The sequence below is a fragment of the Branchiostoma lanceolatum genome, chromosome 13 (genome assembly GCF_035083965.1).
Source record: "Branchiostoma lanceolatum isolate klBraLanc5 chromosome 13, klBraLanc5.hap2, whole genome shotgun sequence".
Lineage (NCBI taxonomy): Eukaryota > Metazoa > Chordata > Leptocardii > Amphioxiformes > Branchiostomatidae > Branchiostoma > Branchiostoma lanceolatum.
Genome location: NC_089734.1, coordinates 15,522,814 through 15,545,927, shown reverse-complemented (window position 1 = coordinate 15,545,927; position 23,114 = coordinate 15,522,814). Strand labels below are relative to the sequence as shown.

At 43.4% G+C, this 23,114-nt stretch overlaps 1 protein-coding gene across 1 annotated transcript; it reads right to left on the bottom strand.

Moving 5' to 3' along the window:
• Positions 1-5,886: 5,886 nt before the first annotated feature.
• On the bottom strand, positions 5,887-15,299 carry LOC136447709 (lectin L6-like). Its single transcript, XM_066446751.1, has 7 exons — positions 15,215-15,299; positions 14,174-14,332; positions 10,186-10,419; positions 8,518-8,673; positions 7,726-7,956; positions 6,561-6,713; positions 5,887-5,921 (listed from the first exon to the last, which is right to left on the bottom strand). Exons 1-7 carry the CDS (start codon positions 15,297-15,299, stop codon positions 5,887-5,889), a joined length of 1,053 nt encoding a protein of 350 aa, XP_066302848.1.
• Positions 15,300-23,114: the final 7,815 nt, after the last annotated feature.

Below are 23,114 nucleotides of genomic sequence, written 5' to 3'. Positions count from 1 at the left end.
TGGTTGGTCGACAGCGGCCACTGACGCTGGCAGGCGCGATAGAGCATCGGCATGGGGTAACAAGTGTTCATCTGGGGGATCCGTTGGCGGGGGCGGCAGTTGACCATCAGGAGGGTTGTCAAGTGGCGCTGTTGGCTGTTCAGCCGAAGGATCTTGGGGTAGGGTCGGTGGTTGGTCGACAGTAGCCACTGACGCGGGCAGGCGCGAGAGAGCATCGGCGTTGCTGTTGGCTTTTCCCGCACGGTAGGTAAGGTCGAACTCGTATGTAGACAGTTCCACAGCCCATCTAGAACGCCGTCCTGTTGGATCGTGCGTAGTGAGCTTGTTGGACCACCCGAGTAAGGGCTTGTGGTCAGTCATGACAGTAAAGCGCCGTCCCGCGAGGTAGGTGCGGAAGTGACGGATACTCCACACGACGGCCCACATCTCCCGGTCGAACGTAGCCCATCGCCTCCCTTGTGCAGTGAGCGTACAACTGGCGTATGCGACCACTTGTTCGCCATGGTCGGAGGTCTGGGATAGCACTGCTCCAACTGCGGAATCCGACGCATCAGTATGTAGCGTAAATGGTCGGCTGAAATCTGGGTATGCCAAGATCGGTGGAGACGTCAACGCTTCCCGTAGGGTCTCGAAGGCTGCCTGACAATCTGAAGACCAGGAAAAGGATGAGCCCTTTCTTGTCAGGACGTGCAGAGGCTCGGCAATCTTGGCGAAGTGGCGTACGAATTTCCGATAGTAGGACGCCAGCCCTAAGAAGGATCTTACGTGAGCGATTGAGGTAGGGGTAGGCCAATTGCGGACTTTGTCCGTGTTGGTTGGATCGGGTTGTACGCCATGTCGGGAAACCACGTGGCCAAGGAAGTGGACTTTTGGCTGCGCAAACTTGCACTTCTCGGCGTTGAGTTTCAAGTTGGCAGAGCGGAATCGGGAAAGAACTTCCTCCAGGACCGTGAGATGATCCTCGAAGGTGCGTGAAAAGAGGATAATGTCATCAAGGTAGGCTAGACATGACCTCCAGTCTAATCCCGCCAGGAGGAGTTCCATTAACCGCTGAAATGTCGATGGCGCGTTCGTGAGGCCGAACGCCATGACTGTGAATTGGTACAGGCCACGGCCGGTGGTGAAGGCCGTCTTCTCACGATCGTCCGGATGGACGGGGACCTGCCAGTAACCGGCCGTCATGTCCAATGTTGTGAAGTATGCTGAGCCCGACAGGGCATCGATGGTGTCGTCCGTCCGGGGAAGGGGATGAGCATCCTTGACTGTTGCGTGGTTCAATTTTCGGTAGTCGACACAGAATCGATGGGTGCCATTTTTCTTTCGGACCAGGACTACGGGTGCGGCCCATGGGCTTTGACTGGGCTCGACCACACCCGCATCCAGCATCTCCGCGACTTGGCGTTGTACCTCGGCCTGGCGGTGGATGGGCATTCTGTGTGGTCGTTGTTTAATTGGCCGGTCATCATGGGTAATTATGCGGTGTTGAGCGAGGGACGTGCGACCTCTGTCCCCTGGATGACGACTGAAAACGTCAGAATAACGCTGGAGGAGGTCGGAGAGTTGGCACGCCTCATCCGGGGAAAGGTGGGTGGTGTCGACACTGGGAGGCGTGGTGCTGGCCAAAGGATCTTGTTCGGCGATGTCATCATCGTCTAATGGCAGGAAGGATCCCAGTGGCATGGCTGCTTTCAGCGTGACAGGTTCATCTGATGTGTTGGTCACCTCACAAACGGTTTCAGAGTTGTTGACTGTGGCGACCGTTCTGGCAATGGCGAACCCTTTGTCGGTGTAGGGGCGTGGTTCCAATAAACCAGCGTAGTCATTAGGGATGGGGCGTGTCGCCATTCCGGGTGTAAGGCGGACCGGTATCGCCATGACGGAATGCGGGGGCACTAAGGTGGTGCGACATACAGCGGCATGGCAAACTGTGGGAAGCAGCTGAGATGACGTTAGGAGTGGTAGGGGTTGTCCTCCGATAGTCAGTGTACCCCTGCCAGCATCAAGGATGGCCTGTTGGGAAACGCAGAAGTCCCAACCGAGGAGGGCAGGTTGATCTGCATCACGGACGACATGGACGGGATGAGTTGCTTCACGGTCGCCCAGGTGGATGTGTAGGTCAATAACTCCAATAGTGTCCAACACTTGACCGGTGACTGACCGCGCCGGAGTAAATTGCTTCATCAGGGGACGACACCGCAGATGGGGGATGGAGTTATACAGTTGTTCGCTAATGAGGGAAATGGCTGATCCTGTGTCAATAAGTGTGTTCGTGGCTGACCCCTCCAAGATGGCGGAAATGTGGGATGTGGGCGGGAATCGGTGGGAGGGGTGCTGTGAGGGGGCCTGCGGTTGGTCTACTGATGCCCGGCCCGCGGCATCAGAGGAAGGTCGTTTCCCTGGTCAGCAAAACGGACTGATCTGGAAGGTGAGCGGGAGTGGTTGCGGTCTGAAGACGGCTGGCGGTATGGAGAGCGAGACCGCGAGTCAGTGGAGTGACGGTACGGGGAGTTGGGGCGGTCTGAAGACGACTGGTGGTATGGAGAGCGAGACCGCGAGCCAGTGGAGTGACGGTACGGGGAGTTGGGGCGGTCTGAAGACGGCTGGCGGTATGGCGAGCGAGAACCCGAGTCAGTGGAGTGACGGTACGGGGAGTTGGGGCGGACATTGTCCGATGGGTGAGATGGGGAACGGGCACGAGTGTCGGTAGTTCCGCGGTATGGTGAACGTGAACGGCTGCTGGCGAAGGAACCGTTACGGTACGGCGAGCGGGAACGATTGGCAGGCGATTGGCGGAAAGGTGAGGTGGAACCGGCGCGGGCTTCGTAGTAGGGCCTGGGTGCTGAGGACAGATGCTGGCTTCGGAACAGGTTGGTGAGGATAGAGACCTGCTCGGTCAGGGTGGCCACGGCTGTGTGCAAATCGTCTCGCTGGACGGCATTCACCGGTTGCTCTCGAGTTTCCCGCGGGGCAGAGGCGGCCACTGCTTGCTCGTAGAGGGTGGCAATCTCTGCAGCCTCTTCGATGGTGGCAGGGTTTCGCTCCATCACTCGGAGGCGCGTGGCAGCATCAATGCCTTGTGTAAAGTATTGGAGGGCAACCCCCTTGATGGCAGGCTCGTTGTAGCGTTTTGACGCGTTTTGATGCGTTGTAGCGTATGCACGCCGGACCAGTTCTTCTAGTTCTGCTGCGAATACGATGAATGACTCACCAGGTTGGCGTTTCCGTTGCGCTAGGGATTGTTGGAAACTGAAGGTAAACCTGTCTTGAGAAAAGGCATGTGACAGCATCCCGAGGAGGTTGGTGTAATCACGGCGGATGTCCTGTTGGAGGCTCTGGAAGTATGTTAATGCAGGTCCATCCAGGAAGGTGGGGAGGATACGTGCTCGTACGTCAGGGGTGTACTGATGGGCGTCTGCGTAAACTTCAAATTTACCAAGCCAGACATGGAAGTCTTCCTCCCCCTTGCCAAGGAAGTGCGCTGGTAGGTGCGTTTTGAGGTGTAGTGGGGTAGCTGGAACCGGCCCGGAACCTGTCTGTGGTGCGGGTGGTGGCGGTTGTTTCCATGTAGCACCTGACGACATACCGGGTGGTGGTAGTTGGTATGTAGCACCTGCGGACGTACCGGGTGGTGGTGGTGGTTGTTTCCATGTAGCACCTGACGACATACCGGGTGGTGGTAGTTGGTATGTAGCACCTGCGGACGTACCGGGTGGTGGTGGTTGCTTGAATGTGGCACCTGGAACTGTACCGGGTGTTGGAAGTCGGTATGTAGCACCTACCGAAGTACCGGGTGGTGGTGGTTGGTATGTAGCACCTGCCGAAGTACCGGGTGGTGGTGGTTGGTATGTAGCACCTGCCGAAGTACCGGGTGGTGGTGGTTGGTAGGTAGCACCTGCGGAAGTACCGGGTGGTGGTGGTTGGTATGTAGCACCTGCCGAAGTACCGGGTGGTGGTGGTTGGTATGTAGCACCTGCCAAAGTACCGGGTGGTGGTGGTTGGTATGTAGCACCTGCCAAAGTACCGGGTGGTGGTGGTTGGTAGGTAGCACCTGCCGAAGTACCGGGTGGTGGTGGTTGTTGGAATGTGGCACTTGGAGATGTATTAGGTGGTGGTAGTAGGTATGTAGCATCTGAAGACATATCAGGTGGTGGTGGTTGTTGGAATGTGGCACCTAATTCTAACGATGTACTAGGTGGTGTTGGTTGCTGTACTGTAGCACCTGAAGGCGTAGGAGCGGTTAAAGCTGGTCCGGGGAACCGCTGTGTGAGACCCGCCTGAGTAGGCGAAGCCACTAGAGGTGCACGTGAGTTTGTCGATGTCATCGGGTTATAATGAGGAAACGAAACTTCAGAGTCAATGACAAATTCCCCCGGATTGTTAGTCGATGTCATACGACGAGATAGCCCAAGCTACGGACGAACGGGAATGTGGCAGTAGCCTACCTTCTGCTGGGAAGCGTACAGGTTTCAGAGCAGAACGCATGTGGTCCGGGGGGGAGGGGGGCATCGGCCAGACGGAGCTGCGGGAAGCGATTTTTCCGGCAGGGACGAGTAAGATTAGTGGTGCATCGACGAAGAAGGTTCGAACACCGCTGCCATCAGTGTAAGACTCCAATCATGGTAGTCAAAGACGATAGGAGACGAATGTGACGGGAAGAAGGTCTATAATCAGGAACACAACATAGAACAAAGACTCTCTCTTTTCTGGGTCGTACCACTCTCCGCCCGGGGGGTGGCGGCTTCAACTATTCGAACTTTACATTAGCGTCAGTCAGGCCGATCCATCGACCTGCCACCAGCGGTGAGAGACTGACGAGGAAGTCGTTGATCGCACTGTTCTTCGGCACGACTAAAATCCCTCCGTCTCTTGCACAGGCGAGTTTAGCCCCATCGCGCGTCTTCGGCTCCGAAAAACTCTTGTAGCAAATTCCGTTAAAACGAACCACGATGGTTCGTTGCCAGGGGAAACTTTCCACTGTAAGGAAGCGTATCAGGTTACCGGGACTCCCGCGCGGTCCCCGGGGGATCCGTAACATCTTCTAAAATATCATGATATTTAGAAAAACGATCTCTCGCACGTGTCTCGCCAATCGGAAATGAAATTAGTCAATATGTATACTTCGAATCCTGCCGTTTTACGCATGTTGCATAATTTTGTCTGAATATTTTCTTAGATTGGCTAAGTTGGCTGTTTTAGAAAGGATGTTCGGTGGACAAAATAACAAAACGGTTTAAATAACGGTTTAAATAACGTGACTAAAAATTCCAATCTTCTATATTTTGAACAATAACAATAATACTAAACTTTCTGTTTTTGGATTTTTTAAACTTCTCTTTCAAATTATTTCTACGGCCGAAAATATGTCAAAATTTTTTTTTTTTACACTCAAACACCCGTAATTCAAAATTTCCGCCGTATAAGAAAAATCCCTTAAACACAAGCCTGGGGATATTAGTTCTTGATGATTTAAGCCCTCGATGAGTGAGTTTGAACTCACATTGTTCGATTTTTTCATACCACTTTGGAATAATGTCAAGCCTCACGGATAAGGGGAGGGGGTACTTGATGCCGGCGTAAACAAGTCCTGCAAGATTCAAAGTCATCAACAATGGCACCAGTAGCTTAGTTACATGTTCCATGTCCACAATAAAATGCCAGGAAAGAAAAACTGTCCAGAAAATAGTTTGTATTTGTGATAAAGTGTTTTTTATTCTTATGCAAGGGACCTCGGACAGAAAGGGCGTTTTGGCGCGGATTTACAGTGAAAACCTGCAAATGACCGCGAGTGACCCCGAATAGAACGCACGTTCTATTCGAATACGTCACTTCGAACATGATAGAATGCCGTTCGAATTCTAAAAAAGTCTGGAAATTTTGCGCCTATGTTTAACCATCGTGAACGTAGCCTGCTATCGGACAATCTGTGAAAAACGAGCATTTTTGAGATTAATGAATAGCTATTTACATATGACTACATAGCTTTAAACTAATTTCAAAGCAGTCTATCGGTAGCAAGACAACATCAATGCGCCAAAACTATATCCAGCCGTTGTGATGCTGTCTATTTCCCCATTATTTCAGGGGGGGGGGGAGGCGCTGTGAGCTAACTCGCTGAGTTCGTGAATTAACTCGCCAGATCCAAGGAGAGGTTGTAAAACGATCATTCCTGCTAACTTTTTACGTTTTCATTACGATAAGGAGCGCAAACAGTTAGCTCTATCTAGACCAGTTTTTTGGGGGGATTCCTAGGGCCAGGGGAGGGGGGGTGGGGGCTCTTTCGGTCCTCCGTCAAATTAATAAACTTATAACATTATCTTAAACTTGTTGTCAACTAAATTCTAGGAAAAGTTTGCTAGTCCTAGCATACGTCGTTCGGCAGTTATACAATGTGAAACCTGGCGCTGGCACTTTTAGCCCCCCCCCCCGTCTAGATAGGGTTAATGAGCTTGTTCGATGCGTTCTGCTGCAGATCTCCGATGACTGACTGGGTATTGTTTTTTTACCGTCTCGTCTACTTGGTAATCAGTTTCAAACGATGGCATCGCACACTGTCATCTTACCTGACACGCTGCCTGTAATGAGATGAAAAATGCCACCCCAAACGCCTGAGTCGACACCCCAGGCCTGCTGGCCGCGAGGGCTAGCCTCGACCTGATCCAGTTTTCCCGGAATCCTCTGCCAATTAGATCCGGTAGGGGTGCTGGAACTTATTCCTGGGAAGAAGAAAATTGAGTGAAAAAATTGTTTTAATCATTGCAGGATGAGGAAAATTTTATCCTGTACATGTAACAAGAACAAAGAGGCCTATGCAATATACAACACAGCAAACTGTTAACATTTGAACACCCCGTGTTAAGGTATGACATACCTATAAGACGTTTATGATAGCATCAAGCAAGTCATATTTCCCCACCCCTTGAAACAAAATTTTCCTACATCTTAAAGTTTTTTAAGGTTGTCAATTGTAGCCGCAAAATTAATGGGAGACGTATCCTTCACTTATTATACAACTTTAGGGACACCAAAGTTCAATAATGCTGGATGAATACAAAATGGATATTGATTCCCATATTCCAACTGTTAGAAAGTGAAAATGAATATTCTGCAAATGAAATCCATCACATCCCCCCAAATTTTACTAGCGTTAGAATAGAATACTAATCAATTTAAAGACACATCTAAGTTTTTAGGTGAGGCTAGATGAATGCAGAATAAGACAACTTCTTAGCTTTACATTCTTCAAAAATTAGATAATGATTTGCATGTAAAGTATATAATCATGTACGTCATCACTCAAGCTATCTAATTACCAAAATTCATGACCATCCATCGAGCTCTTCTTGAATTATTCCCTTTCAAAGTCTGAACCAAAACCTGCTCCTGCAGTTACAAAAAAGCCGCTAGGAGGCTAAAACCTAAACCACTTACTCTCTGTCCAAAGAGCTATCTACCACTCAAAAATCAGTTCCATACCTTGTCCAGAACACGAGATATCAAAACAGGAAGTTCCGCTGCAGTACCGTAACAAGCCGCTAGGGTACCCAAAATCAAAATCTAATCATTTCCTAGTCTCATCAAGACCTACCCACCTACCACATATCATGACAATCCATCCAAGCCTTCTCGAGTTATGCTGGTCGTTACAAACAACCAAACAAACATACATACAAACGCTACCCTATGCATAACCTTCTCGGCGAAGGTAATGAATACGATGCTACTGACCTTCTCGGATGAAGATGTTGTCGTTGACGTTCACTCCCCAGACGATGTTGTCTCCTGATGAAATCTGCTTCAGTTTTCCCTCGATGTGCTCCCAGTCGCTGCCTGCAGACGCCTCGTTCCCGTACGTTCCTGTACGGTAGAAGATGTCGTTGTTTTCGTCCACACCCCAGACGCCAGCGGGACCAATCGACACGAACTTGAGCGAGCCTTCGATGTGTTCCCAGCCTGTTCCTGTTGTGGATATAAGGCCATAGTACGTCACGTTTTACTAAAAATACTTGGCATTGAGTTAACAATATTTAGCTTGTAAATGTAAGAGTCTTCGTATGCTCCGCTTTGCTAGGGGCACTTTTACAAACCAACGCCCCGCTGGGCAGCTTGCTGGAACGAAAGGGATTGCAAATACACAAAACGATAAATATGATATTCATGAGCAGAATCTGTGTATTCATTCATTTCATTCGTTTCATTCGTTTCATTCGTTTCATTCGTTTCATTCGTTTCATTCGTTTCATTCGTTTCATTCGTTTCATTCATTTCATTCATTTCATTCATTTCATTCATTTCATTCATTTCATTCATTTCATTCATTTCATTCATTTCATTCATTTCATTCATTTCATTCATTTCATTCATTTCATTCATTTCATTCATTTCATTCATTTCATTCATTTCATTCATTTCATTCATTTCATTCATTTCATTCATTTCATTCATTCATTCATACTTAAATAAATGACATTGCAGTCTACTGTCAGCTAACTTTTTAGACGGCCCAAGTAATTCTTGTACCTGCTGGTTCCTCTGTGGTGATTCCTGTTCGTCTGTAGATGTAGTTGTGCATATTGACGCCCCAAACCTGATCAGCGGTGGAGCTGACATCCAGTTGCTTCAGCTTTCCTTCAATATTAAGCCAGCCGGTTCCGGTTGGGTTACTGGACGTTATTCCTGAATAAATGGAAGGTTCAATATTGATGCAGTAATATTGCTGAACTGATCCGTACACGATTACACAATTAAGCTAGACATAATTCATTTAGCCCATTTCCAAAAAAAAATCTGCTATTGTAGCTACATTTTCTACATTCTACAATGCAAAGGATACAAGTAGTAGAAAGAAAGCTTTGAAAAACAATTTTATGTATAGCCTTGCAAGATATTGCGTGAAGGCATGAAGAAAACATTGAAGAACTAGAAAGGCCGCCATTTGCTCCTGAGCAAATACAGCATGTTTCGCCCATACTCATCCCCATGCAAAAAAAAACGGACTGTCCCAAAATACACTTCGGAAGATCGAAATATTAGACAAACTTCTACCCAAAAGTGATCTATTGAAAAGTCATCCCAGTAAGAAATGGAGATTTCTCAATTTGACCCCCTATGCAAAAACAGACTCTTCCACAGGCAACTCCAAACATAAAGGACCATCTTAAAATACTTCAAAAAATAAACCCCGATGAAGAATGGACTCTTCCATATCATACATAATGATACAAATGAAGATTTGACAGGAGAAGAGGACATGACCAAGAACAACATATTTCAACCATTGTATGGGTGACATACAAAAATATGACACCCTTATGTTTGAATTGATGCTTCAAGAGTAAACATTTTTGTTTGAGAAAAAATTGTATATTTCAAATATTGTTTGAAAGGCTGTATGACAAACATTTGAATGAGGGCCTGTGTACATGACCAAGGCAGACACATGGCAAATTTCACATCATTTTGGTTTAATACACAGGAACTGGAGATGTGCATCTTTGCTCTGAAAATAGCCAAAAATTTCGAAAAATAATTCTGAAGTACTAGTAAGCTAAGTGTGAACAAAGACATGTACGCACATGTCCTTGGCAGCCCTTTACCACATTTGGTATAAACACCAGGGCACCTGACCCAGAAATGCAAGATAATGTGACTAACTCAATTGGCCAATCAGGCGGTCGTATTTTGAGATGCAGTGTTCCCGTTGGCTGTCACAAAAAAAAACTCAATAAAATCGCTTTAAAGGTCTACATCGAAAAAATGGGGAAAAAAGCCCAAAGCAATTTGCCTATTCTGCCTTTGTGCCAAATTTCAGGTCATTTGGTCTAAACATGACAGAGATGAATCGATTTGAAGATTCGACAGAAGAAGAAGAAGAAGAAACAAGTAGAAGAGTTCTTTGATGCATCGTTTGACATGGTTCTTGGGAAGATATGAAGTTTCTGCATAAATCATACAATTTGGGTGCAATAAGCATTTCCCTGTTTTCAACTTTCCTAAAGCTACCTACATCTCCAATGACATCCGTTGCGTTTACCGTAAGCAAAATGTAAGACTCTGAATAATTTATGCAAATGAAGTCCTCATTAGCAAATTCCGTTGTATTCACCACACCTCCAATATGACATCCACATTTATCGCAAGGAAATATACGTTTCTTTATAAATCATGCAAATCCAAAAAAAAACTAACCTTGTCGTATGAAGATGTCATCATTGGCGTTGACGCCCCATACGGAATGTCCGGACGAGATCTGCTTAAGTCTGAACTCGACGTGAGCCCAACCGCTGCCCGAAGACGCTCCGTGCTCCAACGTCCCCAAACGATAAAATATGCTGTCGTAGGGATTCACTCCCCACACTCCCTTGGAGCCAACCGATATCGACGTCAGCAGGCCATAGATTGACTTCCATGTGGTTTCTAGGCCTGAGAAAGATTTAAATCTATCTCAAAGTTTTCTATGAAGAGCTAAAGAATCAATGGTTTGTCTACAATGAACTTCTGAATAAATACACCTCCTAAAGCTGATCCATAACTGCATGTCGTAGTAAAATGTAGAACATAGATGGTGATGACATTATGATAATTATGATACTGTTTATGATACTGATTACGTGCAATGTTCAACGTATTTCGAAGGGAGACGGTGATGCTCCCTCGTCCAAAACAAACAAACTAACAAACATACACGCACAGGTACACACCCCCACACACACACATACACATACATACACACATACATACACACACGCACACTTTGTTTTTAAATACAGAACAACAAAAGCCATTGCCGAATGACTCATCGACAGGAAAATGATGTAAAACCCACATTGAATACACATGCTCTGCATCTATGCACTGAGGGTGTCAAAAACACAATAGTGGAAATAAAGATCTCTTCAGATGTTAAAAAAGTTTGAAACCTTAGCGAGAAAAGAATTAGAATGTTCGAAATTCTGGTGCAGCACCCACATGAAATCAGAGTTGTATACATTCCACTTAGATTTGTATATATTTCACTTATACAGTCAAACCTGCCCAAGGCGACCACCCGGCGGACCGAGCAAAAACGGTCGCGATGGACAGGTGGTCGCCATGAAGAGGATTCTACTCACATGTTTCCAGGTCGAGGTTTTCAAATACAGTACGTAAATGGATGGAAAATTATGTGAATTTAGACAGCATTTTCCGTTATCGATGTAATAATTGTATACCGCTACATCGTGTACAAATTTTCGTCATAAATTTTACTACAAAACAATGGTTGCCTCGATGATCTCGCAGCACCCTCCCGCATTCACATGTTACATTAAATAGTACACACACACACGCACATCATCGAAGTTTTAAGGACTAAGACAGATCCCTAGAAAACGCCTGCTGGTCCCAGCCTTTTTTGGGGCGCCGACCGCTGGATGAAAAGGTCAAAAAGTTTTCGATCTGACAACTAAAGATGAAAACGGAAGGGTGTAATTTCGTCGCGCCGCGCCACCATTAGCTCTGTGCGACCGCATCGAAAGGTAAGTCAGTGCAGCAGAACGCACAGCGTCCAATAAAAGTTTGATATTCATGGGAATAAAAAGAAAATAAGAATTTTAATTTTCACCAATAACTAGAGTATTCGTAAATGTTTATACACAAAAGCATCTAAGCGCTACGCCAAATCCGGGCCGCCCCAAATTCAAGATGGCGTCGGGACCAAGGAACAACATTTCTCGCCCGATGTTTTGCCCACCGCGAAGTCATTTTTCGGCGGAATTTAGCAAGACATAGACACATTTTTGTTGAAAATACAAGAAATAGATAGTAATTTCTGTGAAATCTGCCTTTTGACGCCATGCACTACGTATTCGTTTTGAAAATTGAGTTTAAACGGAACTGAGTTTGCGTTAAACTATAAGATTACGATAGGCACAACAACATCACAAACATTTGTCTTTACAATGTTTATAGGGGGAACGTTGTATTAAAACACTTCATGGAGGAATCGATGCTATAACATTGCTATTCCATATATTTTTGTCCTTATTTTTGTCCTTTACATGCAGTCTTGAAAACATTTCCTTGAAATCCGACAGCAAAATGATCTGCGTCACCACACGCTTAAAAATTAGGCGGCCGCCATGGGCAGGGATTGTCCTCTGTGCGGTCCCAATTCGTGGCGGTCGCGGTCGCGTTGGACGGATGGTCGCCTTGGGCAGGCAGCTTAATGCTTGTGCCTATGGGGAAAATTTTCGGGACCGAGAAAAAGCGGTCGCCATGGCCAGGTGGTCGCGTTGAAAAGGTGGTCGCCTAGGCAGGTTTGACTGTATATATTTCACTTATAATTGTAACGGTGAGCGGCGACATGATTCCTTGCTTAACTATAGCCGAGGTTTAATAGAGATGTCTATCCATCGTCCATCTAATTTCAATAGATATCTCTTCGAAACATATAAAACGACCTAAAACGTTAGCGAAAATCTGTACTACTAGTGAGCAGGTAAGGTATCAGTGCCAATAAAAACAGAAATGCTCGCGTAATGGCCTGGACAAGCATAACATTATCCATGGGAATCGTCACATGAAATGTAGCGACATAAATAATTCATATTTCAATCGCATAAAACGGCGACAGGCTCACTAAACTGGTAATAAACCCGTCCACGTTGGTCATAAAGCCCGCCCCCACAAACAAACAAAATAACATCTACAAAACCACAATTTTTCCTTCATAAACCATGTTATAGATTTGGATACATATCGATCCATTGTCGAACAAAAGTGACAAGTAAAGAAACATGAACAAAGAATCCTCCGACATGAAAAGTAAAGCACAGTCAGTTATCGGAATTACAGGCGAGTGCCAAAAACACAAAATAGGACCCTTTAAAATCCTTAAGAAAGGAACAATTTCATATTTTAAAAGCAACATAAAATCCTAGTTATAATTCTTACTTCTATTTCTATTACACCCAGACCGGTCTACATTGCCCCTACAGAAAATAATTGATATTCGCCATATTGACATCAATAAAACTATGTGGTGAAATGATAGAAATATTAGTCTTATACAAAAAAAAAACGATCGTGCGATTTTCGCAAAATACAAAATTGCAAAATGGTGGATTCATATGCTGAAAACAAAAGCCAAAAAAAGGTACTAAGACGCAAGAAAAAGGAAACCGTCTGCAATATTTACCAATGATACATGTTACTAGCGCCCGGACACTAATTTTTTTCCAAATGTACGAATAAAGTATTTTTTGATCATCAGAGAGGACATTTTGTTCTATTTTAAAAGAATATGTTTGTATCACCAAGTGACATCTTTATACATCCCACCAAAAACAGTTCCAACACTGATCAGACACACAGTATCAAAGCTGTCAATATGAGTTAGATATCACCACATCAATGTCTGTTTTATGGCATTTTCCATGTCGTCAACTTTACACTGCAGTCAAAAAGCACTGAGTAACGATAAAGGCATCCCCAGGAGGGCAGAATGTCATTTTGCCACACCCGATCATGGTGATCAATGAATAACGTGACATGCATTCTTTTGCGATTTGTCTTTTTTTTTTCAGAAAAAAAAGGTATTATTATTACCTTCAAAGTTGGATGGTTTGGTCATGTAGTAAGATCGTCAGGGCTTGCGAAAACTGTACTATAAGGAACAGTGCCAGGTAGCCGAAAGAGAGGAAGACAGAGAAAACGATGGGAAATTAACATAAAAGAGTGGACAGGACAAAGCTTAGCACAAACGATGAGAGCGGCAGAGGACAGAGTGATGTGGAGGAGGATGGTGGAGGATCTATTCATAGTGCCCCAACGACATAAAAAGAGGTCAAGGGATAGGTTAGGTGATAGTTGGAAAGGTACGGCTTGTACTTGCATGAAGTTCAGGGTATCATGTTTTCCCTATTGAAGCCATACTATCTTAAAAACAATAATGATTTTATGTTTTCTATATTTTGTTGTTTATGATTGGCTCTTACTCACCAATGATAATCTTGACGGAGACATGAACGCTAGTGTGAATTAAAGACACATTTTGACACATACATGATTGGAGTGTGTGTGGTGATGGCGTTTTAAATATAAAGTCATTTATCTAGCTCATTCTCGGTAGCTGATACATGGGGAACATGTCCTTACTGCTGTGGGAAATATAAACATAAGAAAAACATGAAATTACCTTGGCAGGGCAAGTTGTTTCCGTCGTGGGAACATGTGCACGCCGTGCAGGTGTCCCCGTTCTCATAGTGACCATCCATGCAGGTGCACACTTTGGGAAAGTTTGGAACACACGGCGATGTTTCCTGGCAAGTAGTTGTCATGGCGACGACAAACAGGGCTGATATAAAGAATTATTTTAGGGATTAGTGTCATAGCCAACCAGATGGCAAGACTGGCAGAAGATCGCCAGCAGTGGAGAACATTTGCTGAATTCAATTCGAACGCTATGCTGCCCCTACGACTGACTCAGCTATAGGAGAGAGTGGGTGGATGAGTCTAGTTCCTTGTGCCAGACCTGTGGATAGAATGCTTCTTGTTGTTGCTCACTACGTCAAAACAGTCTTGTAAATTTTTGTAAACGAAAGAAAAACACAACAACAACGAAAACACTTAAAAATGGTAAAGTAATGCCCATGACGAATACGTTTTTCCTTTATACTACAAATGAGAGGTTACACTTACTTGTCGCCAACGTCAAAATGATCCTCATGGTACAAACAATATGCTGCTTGCTGTTTGTTATTCCCAAGTCATATGGGTTGATAAGGCTCGGTCAGGTGGCTGACTGAACAATTTTATGATGTTACATCGTCACGAAATATGCAAATGAGACCGGGTAGCAAAAATTCACTTCATTGTATCAATGCAAGGGGTTATCGTTGCGCACCCCACAAAAACAAAAGCATGTATGTAAACATCCTTCTTGTGTGCATGTGGTAGCCAGTTTCTCGAAAGTTTCTCTTGTCAACAGCTCGGATAATGCTCCAAGAGTACACTGTATGTTTGTCTGGAATTGTTACATTAAAAACAAATAATCTTCCTATATGTAAATGAAAGCTTTATAACAAATTTCATGGCATGGACAGTGGAAAAATACGTCAGATAAGTAAAGTTTGCAGCTATGTAAAGTTATTGTACGGCTGTAGTTGAGGGGACCTTTCTTGACACCGCTACCATTTCGTTTGAGTTACGTACATCATTGTGATGATGAGTCACGTACACGTGTCGTCATGGTTGGGTGTGGCTGAATGTTGTTCCACCGCCATGGTGATGTCTTTCATGTTACTCAGTGCTGATGTATCCATGTGTAACGGCCATACACACAGGAACGCAGGTCAGCGCGTAGGGCAGGAAATTCTGTCGAGGAACGCAGGGCAGCGTGTAGGGCAGGAAATTCTCACGGGCGCGGAGTGGTTGGAATTCTACCGCAGCACGTAAGGACATGTATCGCGAGGCGGTTAGAATTCTACCGCGGCATGTAAGGACATGTACCGCGGACCGGTTGGAAATGCCTCGGACCGGTCGGAATCATGCCTCGGACCGGTTGGAATCATGCCTCGGACCGGTAAGAATTGAGTTGAGGAAGCTGTCTAGAATTGTCGTTTTGGTCTTTCGTATATGTGTGATGACAACTTATAAGCCGTTGAAAAATTATACCAAAAATAGGGGGAGGAGAGACAGAAGTGAATCGAGCACTACAGAAGAACAACGAGTACCACAAGCCTTGACATATCAATGTGACGGATGTCATATACCGCGAGATTTGTAAATATGTTCGCGAGATTTGTAAATATGTTTTGTCCTTTGAAGATGTATCAATACTGTTATATTTTAACTTAAGTGAGATGAAACTATGCTCTCCTACGGGAGGAATAAAGAAGAAGAATGAAAAATGGACACATGACTAATGCTTGAACGAAGAATGAATGAACAAACTTTGTTGCTCGACAATGGTACATTGTGCATGCAATGCATGGCAACAACAACACTACAAGGCTAATCTACCCTTCATTAAAGGCACCCAGAGCATTTTATGAGGCTTAAAACTTGAAAAAAAACCTCCAATTTCTAGTCATTCCTACTAATAGTAAGTTTCAATAGCACTATACCATTACATATCAACATTAAATGAGCAAAGATACGATGTCGTTGTGTGGTGAGAACTGAAAGAAAATCCAAGCCCTAATAGACTGATCCTGACTGTCCATCACAATTAGTGGTTCGACCAATGAGAGAGTGACTGCATGTCCGTAAAATATTTGCATCTTTAGGTTTTAATTTTGCATTTCTACGTTTTGACGGAGGTGGGCCGGGCTATGGTATCGGTCTATTTACACTAGGCGCGAGAAACTAAAAGATCACCATGTAGCTTATTTTTGTGCCACTTTTGAGCACTTTTGATAAGAAATCCGCACGCAAATGTGGTACACAGTGGCATCAATTGTCAATTTCATACAGATTACAGCAACTAGAATATTTCCAGTTTTCAAGCCTCATACAGTGGCATTGATTGTCAATTTCATACAGATTACAGCAACTAGAATATTTCCAGTTTTCAAGCCTCATAAAATGCTCTGGGTGCCTTTAAGAGCTATAGAATATTCTCGAATAATTTGCTTAATTCCTGGTGAATGCTAGATATCTTTAAAGGCAAAAGACACAAAAATACAACATTTTCTTGTTATCTGAAATAGGAGTAGCATCATTGAAGGAATATAAACGTTTAAAACATATACACACCCTTCTGATGTTATCTAACATTGAACCATCAGATACCATACTTCCATGGATCCAGCTCCGATAATTCTTATCTGATCTTCTCACCAGGTGATTAAATTAATCAGTGACTAATACCTGCTCATGACGTCACAATGAACACGGCAGCCGGTTCGGAACCTTACACAACGGCTTGCGAAAAACATTATTTAATGACCAAACAGTGCTTTATGATAGTGATAACATTTAATTAAAGGACATAACAATATCTATTTCATTTTCTTGTAAAAATAACGTTCTTTCCAAGCCGTTGTGCAAAGTTACAAATCGGCTGCCATTTTCTTTGTGACGTCATGAGCAGGTAAGTCACTGATTAATAATTACCTGGTGGGAAGAATCAAAAGCTGGAGGTATGATGTTTTACTGTTAGAAAATAGGCATTCGTATTTATTAACACTCTCTCCCTGGAACAACGAACTGTACTTGATTACAAGACATTTCGGAATCACATTATCAGTGGCAATTGATATATGCATGTAACGTGGCGATATTGTTGGTTGTTATGTTATTATGTGATTAGTGCTAGACGTGTTTTTACATTTTAGTATCGGGGATATCTGAAAAAAAACAGGCTTGTTGCCTGAGTGTATATTTCCCTGTATCACTAAATCAATAAAAATGAAATGCAATCTCAACAAATTCAAAGCGTCTTTTTAATTATTCTAAACCATCACAACACAAAGTTTCTCTGTCTACACGCCATTTTAGCCTAAGTTCCTGCCCAAAAGCTTTCTCAGTAGTAACGTTTTTATCACTTAACGTTCTGCACAATAAAACAAAAATTGTCAGAGACATCAAAATATTATGACATCTTAAGACTTATCTTAATCTCCTTTCAGTTATAGTCATATTTTGAAGTTATGGACAACATTATTTGATAGAACCACACAAAATCATACTAGAAAATACACCCTTTTCGACCCACAATAATCGTCTTCTTCCTTATGTTTATATATTAACCTACAAGATACTTCAGCGCTTCAAATATTCATGTTGTGTCAGTAAAGGCGTATTTGTCACTCACTTAAAGGAAACCAAAGCAATATTTGGGTAAAAAAAATCGGATTTTAAGAGTCAATTTATTTAGTCATTTCTACACATGATAAGTTCATACAATACTATCACAATGTACAGCAACGTCCAGGATGCAAAAATATGACGTTGTTGTGATGTGAGAACTCCCGGAGTTTTTGTAGGCTCGCGAAACTAAGGGGATCATCGTACGGCACAATTTTGCGTGGTTTTCAAATCCTCAAAGTCAAATGAAAGTATGAAGTTATTACGCAAATGTGCATTCTTTTCATTTCCATTTTTGGCCCTCATATTGCTTTGGTTGCATTTATGAGAAAACAAGCTCCATTACAAAAAAAAAAGAAACAAGACACCCAAACCTTCAGACTGATATCAATACAATTTTAATTCTTATTTGCATTTTAAGTGGTTGAAAACATTACCAGCTACTAGTAGTAGAACACATTTATGCCGGTAGCCACACCCACCCTAGACACACAAGAATCCTAGACGTTCTTATTTGTACAACCCAATTTCAGGCGTCTTGTTACTTGTTTTTAAACATTTACTAAATTTCAAGTAAGCACAGTGCTCTTTGACCAATGCTATCAACAAGATAATCATCATAATTTCCAAGTCAATTGAAAACGTCTTCCAGTTTACTAAAGATAAATTTTATGTCCTCACACAATATTTCAGCTTTACCTTAAAATTTGGTTCCCCTTTTTGTAATGTTTTGGAAGGAGCCTATCGGCAATATCTGTACGAAACGCCCACCATTTAATAAAAACCAACTCCCACGCACCTTTTGAAACTCGTTCTTTGATATGTTCCCAGCTTAGATTGACTTTTCTCGCTCATAAAAAAAATTGTTTACGACGTTCGCGAAAATGAAGTTTCATTCGCACGACGTCATGCCGCACTTTTCCTCTGATATGGTCTCAGACTAATCAGTTTTATTTTCTTTACCATATTTGGGAATGTTTAGCTCCCATGTACTGTGTTGGCTGCCGACCGGTGTGGTACAAAATGCAGGAGCAGGCGAAACCTGCCCGCGCTCCTTTCGCGGGGGACGACGACGGACAGACCGGCGAGCCTCCTCCCCCACTGCCCCGCGCCCCTCAGCGCGGCGCGAGCATTCGTGGCCACCGTGACTACGACGCTTCTAACGGGTGGCACGGAGAACAAGAAACGTCTTCAGACACCGAGCGCGAGAATCTGCCGAATCTCTCGCCGCCTTTACAGCAGATTAAGATGGGGACAAGGTCGCCCCAAGACCGACGGAACGTCGACGACTTGAGGCGCCATGTCGACCTGCCCTACGCAACGGACACGTCGACAGGTAGGTCACCCTTCTGTGACTTGTTTTAACTTTTATTACAGTGCTCCCAAGAAATGTTTGTTTTATCAGAAAATATGTACTTACTTACTTGGGCCTATCGCCAATCCTTGGGCATAGGCCACGGACTAGGTGCCTCCATCCAGAAAATATGTGTTGCTCTTTATTTGAAGAGGGTACATCTGCATTTTTGTTTGCGCCCTTTGCGGGTTATGATAACGCAATGGCGGTAAAGAATAATTATTTTTCTTCTAGTTTCTCTTAAATGTTGTCAGTCTGAATAGTGTTCCTTATTTTCGTCGTACAAAATAAGACTGGAAACTTTAACTGATTAGACCGTCATCATTTATTGTGCTGTGCGCCGTCAAGAAAGCCTTACATGTGCGTTCTTTATTTGAGAAAAGATGGGTAAAGTATATTGTTGAGGAGAAACTACTCCATCCGCTACTGATATATATCCCAGATGTAAAAGTGTACACCATGTTAAAGGAGCATTCCTCTCCAGAAGCGGGTATTATAACACATCAGAGACTAAATTGTTATATATAAATGGTTTATTCAGGAATTGACACATACAGAAATTAAAACAACATTGCAGCCAATGTTACCTTCTTTAAAGTAAACCGTCTGAATTACGCAGTCTTAAAATTAAAAGTACAAAAGAGCACACTCAAACAGTCGGAAAATATATACAAAAGACCAAATGTACAATCAACAGTAGCTTAATCACAGATTACACCTTACAAATTGGTGTTCAGTAGTTGGGTCAAGTATGGAATAGCACTACGTTTGTATCTGTCTGATCTTGTGAAAGGAATGGTAAGCTGTAACCTCCCCTTTTAGCCCTTATTGTGGACTTTTTCACGAGTTCGAAAATTGCTTATGCTTGAATCCAGTTTGTTTTGTCAAATTGTTGAAACCATAAGTTGAAGCTTTAACGTAGGGTGAACATTATAGCGATCGAGTTCTTGAATTCCCCGAGGACTCTTCCAACAGCGCTAGAGTCAAATTATTCTTACAAAAGTACCAAAATCTCTGTATCCCCAGACGCGATAGTCTTCAGACGTTTTGTGTACCTTTCTGAATGTGTGATGGTCACTCGGTTGCTTTTGTAAAACTTATCGCGTCTCCCGTTAGCGAGAAATTTTGCCCGAAGTTTGCCATGCAAGTACATGTACATAGAAGTGGGTCTGTATGGGGTACATGGATTTAGAAAAGTATTGCTGTCGAAAAGACAGGTGAGGTAATCTAGCCAAAAGTCGGTTGCATTTGTATCCCAAAAATTATAATTTATCAGAAAACAATACCCGGTTCTGAAGTGGAATGCTCCTTTAGGAGCTACTGTCCACTGTCCAAACCAAATCATAGTTGCCGAGTCTCGTTGTCTTCCCCGCAAATAGGACTGGACTAAAAGACTCGGCAGCTATCATAGGTTTGAGTACCAGGTTAGCTATGGGCACTGACAATAACACTGCCAAATTGGCGGACTTTTCTGACACATATTAATGTATTGTGATTATATTCTCATTCTGCTCTTGGAAAGATTTGCTAAATGTATCCTACAGTTTACATGATAAGTGATATCAGAATATTATAAACAGAAAAGTGCCTTCAATTTGATTTGTATATCATTTTGTTGCGTTTTGTGCGTTGAGCTAGTGGTATGCTTTTTACCCCGACGACTGAAAAAGCGTAAATGACTAAAAAGGTGCACAATGCACGTTTAGGTGCAAAACACACCACCACAAGTCATCGTTTGCTTAGGGGTTAACAGATGAATATTTATTGCCGCAACAAAAATCGTACAGCGACCTCTCTTATGAGCGATATCCCTTTGGTCAACTACAAAATAGAAAAAGACAGACTAAATCTTAAAAGTCTACTGACTAAGCAATTAAGGCAAATTTAAGCAGTGGATTTCGGTATGTTTTCTGATATCAAAGAAATCTTTATATTTTCACTTATTTTTGCATTCTTATAATTATTACGTCTTAAAGGCAACCAAAGCAATATTGGGGACCAAAAAAATGAAATACAGAAAATGCTGAAATCTTTATTGTAGTGACATTTACTAACACTGGCTAGCACATTTGTGTAATAACTTCATACTTTGAGCTTTTTAAACCGTGCAAAACATGCCATACGATGAACCACTGAGTTTCGCGAGCCTACGTTTTTCAGTGAGTTCGCACCTTACAACGAAGTCATATTTTTGCATCATGGACGTTGATTTACATTGTGATAGTGTTGTTTGAACTAATCATGTATAGAAACGACTAAATAAATTGACATTTAAAATCTGATTTTCAGGCCATAATTTTGCTTGGGTTGCCTTAAAGATATAATCACATCTGTTTATCATGGCATCAAGTCTCTTGAATCCTAAACTAAAACTGTCTGATAACAGACAGCACCGGTAAAGATGGGAAGACTAATCGCCGTGGCGCCTGTGACGTCATCCGCGCCAACTGTAGCTGCCTGGCTGCCTCCCTGGCTGTAGTTGTGCTGCTGACCACCGCAGGGTTCACTCTGATGGTGTTCATGCATGTTCAACAACAACAGGTAAAGCCCCCCTCTCACTGGACCCGCGGCACGCTGGCGGCGTCCCTGCGTCCTAAACTGGATTTGTGTTACCCTTTACTTTACAATGGGAATATCATTCAAAACGTACAAGTATGACCAGAAAGACAGCAAAACTCACAAAGCTTAAAAAGATTCGTTTTTGCCGACGAAATTCGTCGTGTGCTTTGTCTATTTGATCGGCCGCAGCGACGCCGCCAGCGTGCCGCAGGTCCAGTGAGAGGGGGGCTAAATAATGACACAAACTCTGGTTTCACTCCCTTGAGGCCCCTGTCACACATGGGCAGCCATTCTTTCCCGACCTTCTCCAGACCATGATTGGAAGTAAGTTGTGTGAAAGGTCATTTGTGGTTGGCAATTGGTCGGCGGGGTAACCATACGAGTCTTTCAAAGTTGTCTGCATCGGGCGACTATAAAGTTTGGCAAATCAAACGCTTAAAGGTCATATTCTGCTTTGATGCGACCAGAGAAGCGAACTGGAGCTGGAATAGAATTAATTCGTGGCTACTCCTAATCCAGCATCGGTATTGGTTTAGGAGTGGTCAGGAGAAAAGACATAGAAGGTCTTACATGTGTGACAGTGGCTTGTAAGAGCACTTCCGACGCTTATTCGTGGTACCGGTACTCTGATATTTTATACAAATTATCACAGCCCTTATTGTTGGTACTCTGGTGTCTTATGAAATATCTCAACTAACGAGTATTGTTGGTACTCTGGTATTTTAGGAAATATCTCAACTGACCAGTATTGTTGGTACTCTGGTGTTTTAGGAAGTATCCCAACTGACCAGTATTGTTGGTACTCTGGTGTTTTAGGAAATATCACAACTGACCAGTATTGTTGGTACTCTGGTGCTTTTGGAAATATCCCAACTGACCAGTATTGTTGGTACTCTAGTGCTTTAGGAAATATCCCAACTGACCAGTATTGTTGGTTCTCTTGCGTTTTAGGAAATATCCCAACTGACCAGTATTGTTGGTACTCTGGTGTTTAGGAAATATCCCAATTGACCAGTATTGTTGTTTCTCTCATGTTTTAGGAAATATCCCAACTGACCAGTATTGTTGGTTTTCTGGTGTTTTATGAAATATCACAACTGACCAGTATTGTTGGTACTCTCGTGTTTTAGGAAATATCACAATTGACCCTTATTATTTGTTCTCTGTTGTTTTAGGAAATATCGCAACTGACCAGTATTCTTGGTACTCTAATGCTTTAGGAAATATCACAACTGACCAGTACTGTTGGTGCTCTGGTGTTTTAGGATATATCCCAACTGACCAGTATTGTTGTTTCTCTGGTGTTTTAGGAAATATCCCAACTGACCAGTATCTTTGGATCCCTGGTGTTTTAGGAAATACCACAACTGACCAGTATTGTTGTTGCTCTCGTGTTTTAGGAAATATCTCAACT